The following is a 12895-nucleotide window of genomic DNA, read 5'->3' as shown; positions in this document are numbered from 1 at the left end:
GGGGGGGTGATGGGGGTTGGGGTGGTGGAGGAAAAAGAAAAAAAAAAGAAAAATCAAAACACAAGCATGAAAACTGATACTCTTACATCCAGAGGACATCAAACAGACTCCATAACCAGCAGCAACCCCCTGCTGACCACGCCCCATTTTACTGTCAGTGACTGGTCAGGCTGACTTGTGTTCTGATGGCTGCTTGTTGTGCTTACTTCCTGGGTATCATCTAGAGGACATGCTGAAGGACTTCCTGTGGGTCATAAATAAAAGATGGGGTTGGGCTTCAGAGGAACATCTCTCTCCCTCTCCCTATGTCTGTCTCTCTCACTCTCTTCGATTCCTCCAGGGCAGACTACCCTCGTAGCTACAGCACGCAGCACAGACTGTCATGACACATGACTGTTTCACAGGTAGGAGAAGTGTTGGCTAAAAATTCACAGCATATAATTGGTTTAAATGTATTAATACCAGAGGTGTCATTTTCTGCCTGCACATTCTAACACCTATATGGGATCTGCACTTGCAGATTCTGGCGATCTTTGCATTGAATGCAACGAATGTAAGAAGACAACAATAAGACAAGACAGAAAACAACATAAAAATATTTACACAGTGCAGCTATAAACATGGATGTGCAAAATAGAACAATGTAGTTGTCAGTCAATTGAATTAATATTTAAATGATGAAATGATGAACACCGTACTGAGAACAGAAGCAAAATAGATGGAGTGAAGATACCGCACCCTTTACAGATATTGCAGTTAATGTGGATAGTGAATTACTCATTGCACACATTTGGTTTAAGCCCTTTGAATGTCACACGACATAATGTTACGTGTTATTTGTAGGTGATCTCCCTGTAAAGGGAGGAGTTATAGAGTCTGATTGGCTCCAGCAGAAAGGATCTCCTGCATGTCCAGTCCTGCACCGAGGGACAATGAGTCTCCTGCTGCGTGTGCTCTGATGTTTTTCTAGGAAAGCATGCAAGGGGTGAGAGGGGTTGTCCACGATGCTGAGAGGTTTCTGCAGCATCCTCCTCTCAGACACATCCACCGGAGTCTTTGGTTTGACTCCCAGGACACACTAGCCTTCTTAATGAGCTTGTTAAGTCTGTTGGCATCAGCTGCCTTTCACTGTGCTGCCCCAGCACACTACCGCATGGAAGATTTTTTATTTAAGATTATTATACCAACATTGTGTTAATTTCCGTCATTGCCTCAGGGAAAAATGTGAGCAGAACAGTTCAGAGTGTTATGATGCATCTGACGCAGGATGTATAAGTGCAGCAGTTGGCCCCTGTAAGAAAATAGCAATTTCCAAGTCCAATATTGAGCCAACAGTACTGAACCTATATTTTTCACAGTGGCTGAGTCAGATCAATCAAACAACTTCATGCATCCACCCTTGCTATCTGTCTGTGGCCTGTTGCCATGGTGCCGAGCTTAACTCCTCCTCAGCTACAGAATCACTGCTATCCATCAGGGTGAAGTCAGGATGACCCTTACCATGGCAACCTGAATCCCTCCTCTCACTTCCCCTATGTCTGGGTGAGTGAGGTCCTGCTGTGTTGATTCACTTCTGCTCTGAAGACGGAACAGACACAAAAAAAACCCCACCGAAACCAAAACACGAAAAAACCTATCACTAGCAGATGCTGTTTACACATCTTCCCATCCCCGCTCACTTCACTGGCTAACACACCGATCACTCTCCAGTTTCACTACCATGCCATAACAGTAACTGGAATAACGCCATGCCAAAAGACTGCTCCTGTGCCTGCTGTACTGTGGTGCGCCTCTTAAAGACCCCCTCTGAATGTCAGAAATAAAGTAGTTTCATTTTATGCTTGTCATAATCCTCAGGAAGCAAAAAGCTGGTACAGTATAGTCAATCAGAACAAATTTATGCCCACCATTTTAGGCCTCGAGAGCAGCATATTTCCTGCCAGCTGGACTCTTAGAAAGGCATATAGACTATTGAGCAAATAGCCCTTTCCCCCCAGCGACGATATAAGAATGTGAACTATCAAAAATCCCCCCCCCCCCCAAAAAAAATGTCACGGCAGAAAGCTGTCTTCTCCTGGCTATGGGATTATGAATGAATTTCATGTGCTTCTTAGGGCTTGAACATGGGTTTCAGTGGCTTTATGTTGAGTCTAAAATGTTTTCTGTGGTCTCTTAAATGCGCTTCAGCACCAATCCTCGTGCAAAACTGACCCCACTGGCACTGTTACCACTTAAGCCTCTTCCGAAAGCCACGGAAAAGCCCTGCAAGGCACTGACTCTGGACTCTGGATTTGCACTGAACAGAAACTTGTTATGACTGGAAGGCTCTAGAAAGCTGCTGGAAAATGAGGGACTAATGAGGAGCTCTGTCTCTTTAATAGTAGGTTTCACTCCACTGCACTGGACCAGTGAGCTCTACCACTGATCCACCACTGGTCTGTTTTTAATGAAACACCTTTGTAACCTGTAATTCTCTGAATGACTGACTGACTGACAACTGCTGTGTCCAGATAAAACAGGGACCAGCAGGCAGAGTATAATATTGAAGTTAGTAATTCTGAAGTTTGAAGTTTATTTCAGGTCAGACTGAAGAAATGCGAGTTTAATTTGTAATTTTAGAAAAGTTCTTTTAGGGAAATTAGTGTAACTGCTGGAGAAACAGCTGCATTACATTCTGCCTTAAAAGACTTTACTTAGGGCAAAGGTATTAAGTGTAACCAGCTGTGGTCTGACAAGCCTTTAAGCCACTTTTAATAATGCATCTCTTCCTGTTTGTGTGTCTTTGCTGTCAAATCTGTTTACGTCTCACAGCCAAATGTGTGCAACAAAAAGAAATCTGTTTTACAAAGATAATGAGACAGTCGGGGTGCGCTGTGTAGTTGCAGAAAAAGAAAAATGTTATTGTAAAGATGATTTGTCGGCCCATCTAAAACAAGAATGTGAAATCTGGACACTGAGTCAACTGAGTCAAATATGTAGAGGTTTTTAAGAATAACTTATCTTTCCTGTTAGGCCTGATGGTACTCCTCTGATGTGCAGATAAGTATTCACAAATAATGGTGATACCTTTGGGTAATTAGGAATTCTGTCTCTGTGTGACTTTGCAGTCATCTTCATTTCTATACAACAGCCAGACAGAGTTGTCTGTACACACCTGCAACCCAGGGTGTTCCCATTTTCTGTGTACAAAAATCATTAAGCACTTTCAGCTTTACAGGAGAAGCAGTGAAGAATATGGTGAAGATTTGCAAAAAATAAAATAAAAAAATAAAATAAAAATGGCACAACTACTATTTGGGCAAATATTACCATAGTGTATTCATCTTGAGTGAAGGAAAATTTGGATTCAAAGCATCACATTTCATTGGATTCTTGAGCAAAGCACAAAGTTCCCTGCTGCCAATTAGTATTTTTTGGATTTGATCTGAAAACTTTCTTCTACAATTCCCCACTCTAGTTTACAAGTTTTGCAAAACATACTGTTAATGGAAGAGATGGCAACAACTCAGTTTGATGTTTTTTTTTTTTAATCTGTTTTTCTTTTCTGAAGAAGCTAGAGAGACACAGGAAGGGAAGTACTATCTGTTCTACAGAAAAACACTGTAGGTGGTCCAGAGGCAGAGATCGTCAATCCCACAACATTTCAACAGAAAGTTGTTGTGTAATTCTACCTCTTTACTGAATATAAAAATGCTTCAAACATGACGTCAGCCTTCTCAAAAGCCTGTGGCCTCAAATTGGTTATATAAATGGAAAATGAAAAATACATTAGACAATTCCCATTCCTCACAGTGAGAAGTGCTATCTCCATCTTTAGCTTGTATCAGCTTTCAAAAATATATTCAGAAGTGACATCTGAGTGTGTCTGAGCATGTGTGTGTGTGGGTGTCTGCGTGCATGTGTGTGGACCACTGAGGCAGGAAATCTGTGGAAATGTTGTTATCAAGGAGATGATGAGAAACATGCTGATGGGACCTCCCGGCTTATCAAAACACATTAACAATGCCACAGTCCAAAGCTGATGTAGTGACGAGCCTGGGTTCACTCCTCTGGTGCACACACACACACACACACACTGACATATATTCACACCTTTGTACATCACATTTACTGCTGACAATAAACCAGCTGTCATCCAACTGAGAAAGAGAGAAAGAGAGAGAGAAACAAATGGATACCTAGCTGGTAGATGGACAGATACAAATATATTGAAGAATATATCGTCACTGCACAGAATGTACAAAATAAGTTTTCACCACTAGCTAGCAGCTAGCTGGCTTGCCTTTTGTGTGTGTAGATAGCTAGTTAGCTAGTTAGCTAGATAGCTAGACAGACAGACAAACAGACAGACAAATTGATTGATTGATTGATAGCCATACCTAATGCTCCACACAGGCTGCTCAAAGGGCCTGTTAGCAGGATAATCAACGGTAGCAGCATACACAAGGGAGAGGGGCTAAGGCTGAGCCCCAGGATAGGCCTCCTGGACTGGGCTAGAGCCCCACCTGTCCTGGGCAGAGGCATGGCAGGCACCACCGTGGGCCGGTTGGAGACGACAGAGATACGGGAAGGGCTTCACTCAACAGGGATAGGCACTCTGCAGAGACATAGGGGAAAAAAAACATGAAGGTCAGCGGTTACAAACGACAGGCATATTTCCTCCACCTCTGATTCATCGTTCTGCTTTCAGAGTGAAATGTCAATGCACCATAAGGGAAGAGATGGAAAACATACAATAATTCATACAGACGCAGAGAAAACCTCATGAAAAGAAATTAAAGAAAAATTCATGCTAATGCAGGATTAGGTCTTTTGATTTAGCAAGAGCACTTCTGATTTGGGATTAACAGCGCAAGCAGGCCAGCAATGACTGAACTAATACCAGAACAATAGAGCCACTGTTCAACAACTAAGACAAGAAACAGACCGAAATAGTTTCCAGCGTACTGCTTCTGTATTAATAAGTCTCCTTTTCTAGTGAGCCGTGAAATGAGCTGCAATGATACATTTTTAAGGGTTTTTTTTTTTTTTCCCTCAGACATCCCAATAATTTCATTTTAGCTCTGGCCTAATTCCTTTTTAGCGTTCAGTATTTTACTGCTCTGGTGGCACATAAAAGTGTTAATGCAATAATACATTTGGAGTGTGCCACAGTAATGAAAAACACTAAAACAAAGAGGATTGAGGGGTCAGTAAGAATGCAGCAAAATTCAATAACAGCAAATGTATCAGAAACTGCTGCTTTAATAGACATTCCCCCTCTAGTTAATCCCTCGCCTTGGGGTGGGGGGGGGTGAGGTGGGGGATCTCCATGAGTATTTTTGCTCTTTCCTCACGTAAACACATGCAGTCGCGCACATCTTTAAGTCTGAACATAATTCAGCTCTGTCTGCTTACAGAGATTTAGACAAGCTGTGCAGAAGCTCCCTGTCTGGGAGTCAATAACTCCTCAGTCCTATCGAGCTCTCCCGACCCCCACCCCTCTGCCCGATGTGTCAGAACGCAGGTGGGGAGGCCAAATGAGAAAGGGGCCTTTGTTAACCTGTCATATATCACACACATACGCGTCTCCCTTCAAGCGCCATTACGGGATAACATATATGCTCTCAGGGAGACGCAGCATGTATTCACAGGTGACAGGCCACACTGTGATCGGCACATAAATATGCGCAAACACCCATGAGCGCACTTTCACCCTGACATGTCTGATACACTGGCAGAAATGGACTAGCAGAGATTAGGCCAACCCTTACTCGCCTTTACTAAATGAAAGAGGCATTTCTGGTGAGTTACATATTCAAAGACTCCTCCAACCACTTATTGAGCTAATGACCTGCTCAAACACATTACTGCCTGCCAGTCCCTACACTAAAAATAGCTCATCTGAAAACATGGCTGTCTATCTGATCCAGGCTCTTTTTCTCGCCGCTCTGCCCTCGTCTTATCTAACGCTGCGTTAATAGACGTTGAATAGAAAAGCTTTCAGCGTCCCCTTTTCAATTGAACAATGTGATAAGAAAAATCAGATCAGAGCTCATTCAAGCACCATTGGCAGCATGTTAAGTAAATTCTCCTCTTACGGAAACTCAATTTGCCACCGTTAATCTAACTAGAGCTACTGCTCTGTGTGGAGCCACACGGCCACTGAAACATTAGGTACTCCTCGTATGTTGCAGTGTCTGCTTCCTTTGTCCTGTGAGCTGGATTTACCGAGGCCTTTATATCTGTCTGTGACCTCAGTCTAACCCTATCTATCATTATCAGTTCATCCAGCCCTACCTGTTGTTTTCACCTGCTGACAGAGCCCTCTCTGCTCTACCTCCACTATAGTCCCTCACCGTCCACCTAATCCTTAATTTTACCCTCATCTCACTCCTGCATTAGTCTCCGTATTCCATGAAATCTCCTCTTCTCCCATCTCCTTTCATCTCCTTCCTCCCGTCTCCTCTCTACTTTCCTCCTCGACTCCCCTGTTAACCTCTCCTCTCTTGATGCCATCTCCTCCGTGGCACCCAATCATTCATCTCCTTCCCCTTCTATACACACTCTAAACCCTGCTTGTATCCAAATCCTCCTCCTCTCCCCAGCTGCCCTGCACCGGCTGCTCCAGCTGTTGCTGGTCCATTGACACAATTCAAACAAAGGGGCTTAGAGCATCCTACAGCTGTGGATGTTGAGGGAGCGAGCCAAAACAGATACACAGACGCAGAAGCACACCATGCCAGTCTGGGCATGTTTGTGCCTGTGCGATAATGGCATACAACACTCTTCGTCTCCTCACATGTAGACTCAGCCGTGCTTGTTGGGGAGAAGCAAAATTAAAAGGTGTGACCATTGCGAGCACGAATATTCTCATGACTCAGGCTTACCTACAGTCTCTGCAGCCCCCTCACAGATATCACAACCTGCTCTTCCTAATCATCTGGCTCAGCATCCAGAGAGAAGACAGCAGGGGATGGTCTTATTACCTTTTCAGCGTGACAACACAGATGGTCAGCCAGACAGATAGATTGATGGGGATACATGTGCTATTTATTGCAGGGAAGCAGATAATGACACCACAGCTCAGGTGGTGAAATGTACACCGGTTATTGTGCTCCATCAGGCTGATGAAATAACATTGTTTAGGTGGCATCCAACCTGCACCCGCTCCGCTGGGGCCCCTCAGAAGTTGACATGTTTTGTTTTTCTCAACTCGTCCCCCCCCTGCAACCCCCCCCCCCCATCCTTACCTCCACCCACCCTCCCCCACTTTTACCCATGATGCCTTTTGCGACAAGTGGGTTGAGATGGTCTCACAAGGCCTGTCTCCATGACAACCAGCTAGGAGCGCTCATAGGAAAACCAGATATGTTTCCTGCAGCACCATGCTAGCTGTGAGATAGCACACATGATAGGAAGTGTGCCTATTTTCTTTTTTTTTTCTCCCCCATTTATTTCTTTTAGCTTTAATTTTGATCCAGTGCTGTGAGCAAGCATTTCATGTGAGTTGTGAAGCTTGGAGGATTTGGTTCAGCTTTCTTTTTTTGTTATATTTTAGGGGAAAAGAATGGGAGGAAAAACTTTTTTTCAGGGTTGAATGGTAAGATTGCATGCACTGTCATTTGTCCTCATTCACATTTTTACCAGCGATTCTGACACTTAGGATTTTTTCAGAACAAAAATAACCCTATCTTGAATAATGCATGGCTTTGTGTGCTTGGAGTGGAAAAGTTTGGGGTAGGAACTGTGTATTAGTCAGATGCAAGGAGGGGTTGAGGCTGATATTACTTCATGTTTCCTATGACCCTGGACCCTGCAGGCAAACGAGACTCACAAATGCATGCACACCCACAGGGCCATGCGTACACAAAAGCACAGAGACACACACATACAAACACACACACACACAAACACACACACACACACACACACGAAAAAAAAAATGACAGATGGCAAAGCATCATGGGGGAGATTGGCACTCACTCTCTCACACTTCCCTTCTCTCTCTTTTAAACACACAGCCCACAGACACACAAATATACAGGCGCACACACACACATGCATGAGCACACATAGGCACACACGTTGAGGATCAGAGGCACAGGATGAAGCACGGCTTACTGCAGGCATGAGCTGCACCGCCCTGGTTACATTTTTAGCAGTGGAAATAAAATATCTGAGACTCCTCTCTAACAAGAAAACACACCTGTCACTCAAATACAGCGATTCTTTGCCCTGAATATAAATGAATCTGGAGACTTGGGTGCTTCAACTAAATCTCTGGGAGACTTGCTTAATGCTACAGGATGCTGACTGTGGATGCCCCATACAACACACGTCCAAACAGTGGGAAATGATGGGAAATATTGACGAGTACCAATAACATTCCCGACCACAAGCTACAATTTTCATCACTGGTGTAAAGCCATAAACAAGGTTTCCACTGGAGTTTCAAATCACACTGCTGAGAGCCAATATGACTCATGAACACAGCAAAATCACACCAAACCTGTGGGCACAGAGGGAAAACCCATATAAGTCATTATTTATTATGTGTGGGGGTTTTTTTCAAGCTGTGTACTGCTGAAATAAATTCTCATTCATCGAATATTTGATCAGAAAATTCAGTTGCTGACATAGACTCTGACTGTTGTATTAATCCATCCATTCAATTAACTATCACTGTTTTTATTTTTTCAGTTCATGCCACTTTAAATATAATATTTTATGGGGTTGACTGTTAATTAGACAAAAAGGCAATCTGAAGACATCATTCTGAGTTCTGCTAGATTGAGATTTGCATTTTTCAGTATTAAATTATTAATGACCAAACTAAATTATGGATGAAATTACTAATTGCACATCAAAGTATTAATTAAACAATAGCTTAATTGATAATGAAATTATTTGAACAAACAGTTTTCTCGTAAATCATAAATCACTCCATTCTTAACCGTTTTTTTTCTATACAGCCATCTTCTCCAGGTCTCCAGTGCTCTTGCTAGGTTAAATATAGGTTAAATAAATTATTAATAATCATGTGGAAATTATCTGCTGCTTTTTTGAGTTCCCCAAATATCATTTTTTCTTATTACTTTTTTTTTTCTGTTCTTTCAGCCTCTGTGTTACAGGCTGCAGTAAGTGGTAGATGACACCAGGTCTGTATTTGTATTGACAATCGGAAGATTTTTAATTTCCATATTCTAAAGACGTATGTGTGCACACTTTCTGTCTCTCCTTTTGATCAGAGTGTGTGTGCAGTAGGTATTTAGCTGTCGAGTGTGTTCTCCGTATGAGTGCTTTCAAATCTCTCTTTTATATGTCTCCAGTGGCAAGTTTCCTTTTATACTCATTTATCATGTGATCTTCAGAAAACCAGCATGATTTTCTCATTATCATGAAATAATGATATCCAACTCATAATAATAGCTTTCTTGGGATCATGAAAAAACTGAATTTTAAAAACTGTATCCACCCACATCTTCTCTGCATGGCTTTCTCTGGCAGGGAGCATGAGTTTTGCTCGAGGTCATGATTTAATTAACTGATCACCTGCAGCTACCAGGGGGAGAAGACATAAGATACTAGAATGACAAACTTCCGCTTATGTAAGAGAGTATAATTTCCTCAGCTCTACACTTTCCTCCAAGTGAAGGGGCTATAGTCACACTGCACAAAATCAGTATATCAAATATAAATGCATAAATTACAAACCAGCATAAATTTTATTTATGACTATTTCAGCTGTTAGATCACTGTTCCCCATTTTAAAATTCTGGATGTGCTTCAGTTTTTGTTCATCACAACTCCATTTCATAGCCAGGACAACACATGGAGGGAGGCGTAGAGAGAGAAGCGTGACTGAAACCCTCTCCCGCCCCAATACTAATATGCTAAAATAACCAAACTAAGTTTCCCTTTGACCTCAATCTCTGCATGTCTAGGACATAGCAAAGCTGCAGCAGCCCAACAATGGTGCGGCAAATGTACACCCACGCATTTTAAAGGGGCTCCAAGGTCAGACAAACCAAAACAACTAGAAGGAGGCATCCAGTAATGGATGCATCTGCCTCAGAAGAGCACCGCAACAGATGGACTGGCTCCTGCTAAGCAGGAAATGTATTACCAAATGGTATAAAAGTATATATAGAGCAGATTATCGGAGGGAGTCAGAACAGGGGAAATACAGTAAAAGTGTTTATAGGCTAGGTTAAGCTGGTTCGGTCACAGGAAGTTAAGAGTTAGTGCTGCTGGAATGAGGAGTCCGCCTGAGTAAATCTAACATTTCTTTAAATGAGATAAAGAGGCATATTATCATACATCTGTTAAATGCAACTATGTTGCTCAACATTAGTTTACATTACATTAAATAACAGGACATTATTCTTTAACCTTTATTCCAGCAACTAATGGTGCTTTAATCAAGCGCTAATGTAGTGCCACCTGTTTTCTGCGGTGCTACTTTCACCCACGCTCACTTTAACAAAATGAGGAAAGTTTGTTTTCAAACGGATAGATGCCAAGCGTAAAAAAGGGATTTGAGGGATATATTATGATCGGATAGAAAAGAATTACAAAGCTATAAAGCCTTTCAAATCTTTAATATATTACTTTGAAAACACAGGGCCAAATAGACCTGCTTCTCAGCTGCAATAACAGCTGAATGTTATGTACATTTTATAATGTTTAACATACAAGTCATAGCATAAGATTACTGGGAATGTGCCCACAATGTAGATGCTGTAACATGTCCCAAATTTGGTTTAAAAGAGGATCTATGCATAACAATGTTGTGAAAACCTTACAGCTTCAATTTCGACAATTTTCATGCTTTCAAATAAGTTGAAGGATTACTTGCTCCTCCGTGAGCTGAGTCAATTTTTCAACCCCTTAGGCTCATAAACCTCTTTCAAAGCCCTTAGGGTAATGCCAAAAATGCGTTGTCATCCAGCTAAAACATGGCTGTTTTTTTTTTTTTTCTTTCTTGCAAACAAAACTGACATTCTACAGATAGAGCTTCACCCGACAGGTGAAGGTTTTCACCTAACAACAGCAGAGGAACAAGATGCATACACGTCCACATACACACACCTCCACCACACTCACTCAACTGAAACGACAAAACACAGAGCTCCCAAACACCAACATATTTCGTAATTTCTACCAGCGACACCCCCCACCCCCCCACCCAAGAGGCAGCCGATCTTCTGTGCAGCGGCTCATTACGCAGGCTGATGGTTGAGTCCTTGTCAACTCACTGTCCAATTAGCATATCTAAGGCTGGCACAGACTCTTATCCTAGCGGGAGAGAGAACTGTATATACATACTGATGTCCACATAGTTATGCACTTACATGTACATCCCTAATTGTTAAACAGCTCTGACATATGAGAGGAGAAGCATTATGTAAATCATCCGATTACAGGTCCAATCCCTAATCACAATCTGAGACAAACAGTTGCTTCTTTAAATAAATCTAAAACACTGTTAATAAATGTATTCTGAATAAATTATCACTGGCTCACTTTCTATCCATCCATCTATACCATCATTTCTTAATAAAATGAATGATTAAACGTCCATTGGGTGACACACACACAGACACACACACACACGCACACACACACACGCACACACGCACACATATGGAAGAAAGACACTGCCAGCCAAGACACACCGCAGCCAATTAGTGAGCTTCTCCTGGAGCAGGACTAAAGCTCCCTGACAACAGAGAACACCTTCATCTTCCTGGACGTCACTGTCATCATCCCGGCCATCATCATATTTCAATTGTGCTTCATTAATGAGACATGCCAGCCATTTTTGCCTCCCTGTTTCGGCTGTTTAGCACAACCTACACACCAGCACCAGTCAGCAGACAAAGTCGTGTTGTGTAAAGCAGATTGGAGAGCTTGTTGATAAGCTTATCATGAGAGTGATAACAGTAGCCTAGAGAAACACTGTGCTCTGTTTTAATAACCTCATATTGATAGATCAGTCATATACAATTATCCAATGGGGATGTCATTAACGTAAGCTCCATAGACATCTTCAAATGGATTCGGCTTTATATTGATTTATTGAGTGAATATCATCCTTTGTGAGCGATCAACATGCATAACAAACACAAACACACACCTCGCACAAATCTACACAGTTTTACAATCATTCCAGTTCACTGTAATCTTGAAGCAACCCTTTACTCATTCTTTGCTTATGTAAAATATCTCCAGTCCCTTTGGGAGGTGTTTGTAAATTTTCTGGAGACACACTGTTGTGTTTGCCCAGGATCCAAGTCTCTCCTGTGTATTTGTGCTGCCATGGTATCACCTGTCTACCTTGGTCACATGACATGGCGTCCACTGAGAGCTCATTATCTCACAACTGCAACACAGTTCTGCAACAACAGTGAGATCATCTATAGAAAATTAACACACGTTTCACACTCTTTCACAGTCTTACTGTTTGGCATTTTGTTAAAGGTAAATTTATAGCACAAAAATATGGCCAGAGATGCTGATCACTGGCAACTTGGCACATGGCTTTTCACTTAAGGAATTCACCATTCAATAGCAGGACTGATCTCTGGGGCTCTGTATGCTCGTGAACAAATCCTATTTACGTGCAACACAGGCGACCAGTCTTCGCAGCTCTCTCACTAACCAGCCATTGCATGACTTCCTGATGGAGATGAGATTTGTGACGCCAAATGAATTTCTCCTTGAGGGACGATAAAGTTGTGAATAGAATTGAAAACAGGAGTAATGGGGTAGAAAAAATGCATTTGTCCTCCGTCTCATTGCTGAAATCAGACGGAGAGTGTGTCTCGGTAAGTGAAGAGATGAAATGCTTGTCAAGCGGTAACAGACTTCTGCACGGATGTTTTCCACCAGTGACTAGCCATTACTCTCA

The 12895-nt window shown here is 42.2% G+C and overlaps 1 protein-coding gene across 7 annotated transcripts in view; it reads right to left on the bottom strand.

Annotated features, from left to right (window-relative positions):
• ptprsb (protein tyrosine phosphatase receptor type Sb) overlaps nucleotides 1–12895 on the bottom strand; it is a 65644-nt gene that overhangs the window by 46897 nt on the left and 5852 nt on the right. For all 7 annotated transcript variants that reach the window (XM_087175424.1, XM_023411569.2, XM_087175423.1 and 4 more), the window contains exon 2: nucleotides 4380–4597. In XM_087175424.1, coding sequence (XP_087031550.1) covers nucleotides 4380–4524 — 145 coding nt within the window. In that variant the 5' untranslated portion in view covers nucleotides 4525–4597. The remainder of the gene's footprint in view (nucleotides 1–4379; nucleotides 4598–12895) is intronic.

The sequence above is a fragment of the Seriola lalandi genome, unplaced genomic scaffold (assembly GCF_002814215.2).
Source record: "Seriola lalandi dorsalis isolate HSWRI2012SDOR001 ecotype SW California unplaced genomic scaffold, Sedor1 jcf7180002054469, whole genome shotgun sequence".
Taxonomy (NCBI): domain Eukaryota; kingdom Metazoa; phylum Chordata; class Actinopteri; order Carangiformes; family Carangidae; genus Seriola; species Seriola lalandi.
This window is presented reverse-complemented; position numbering and strand designations above follow the sequence as displayed.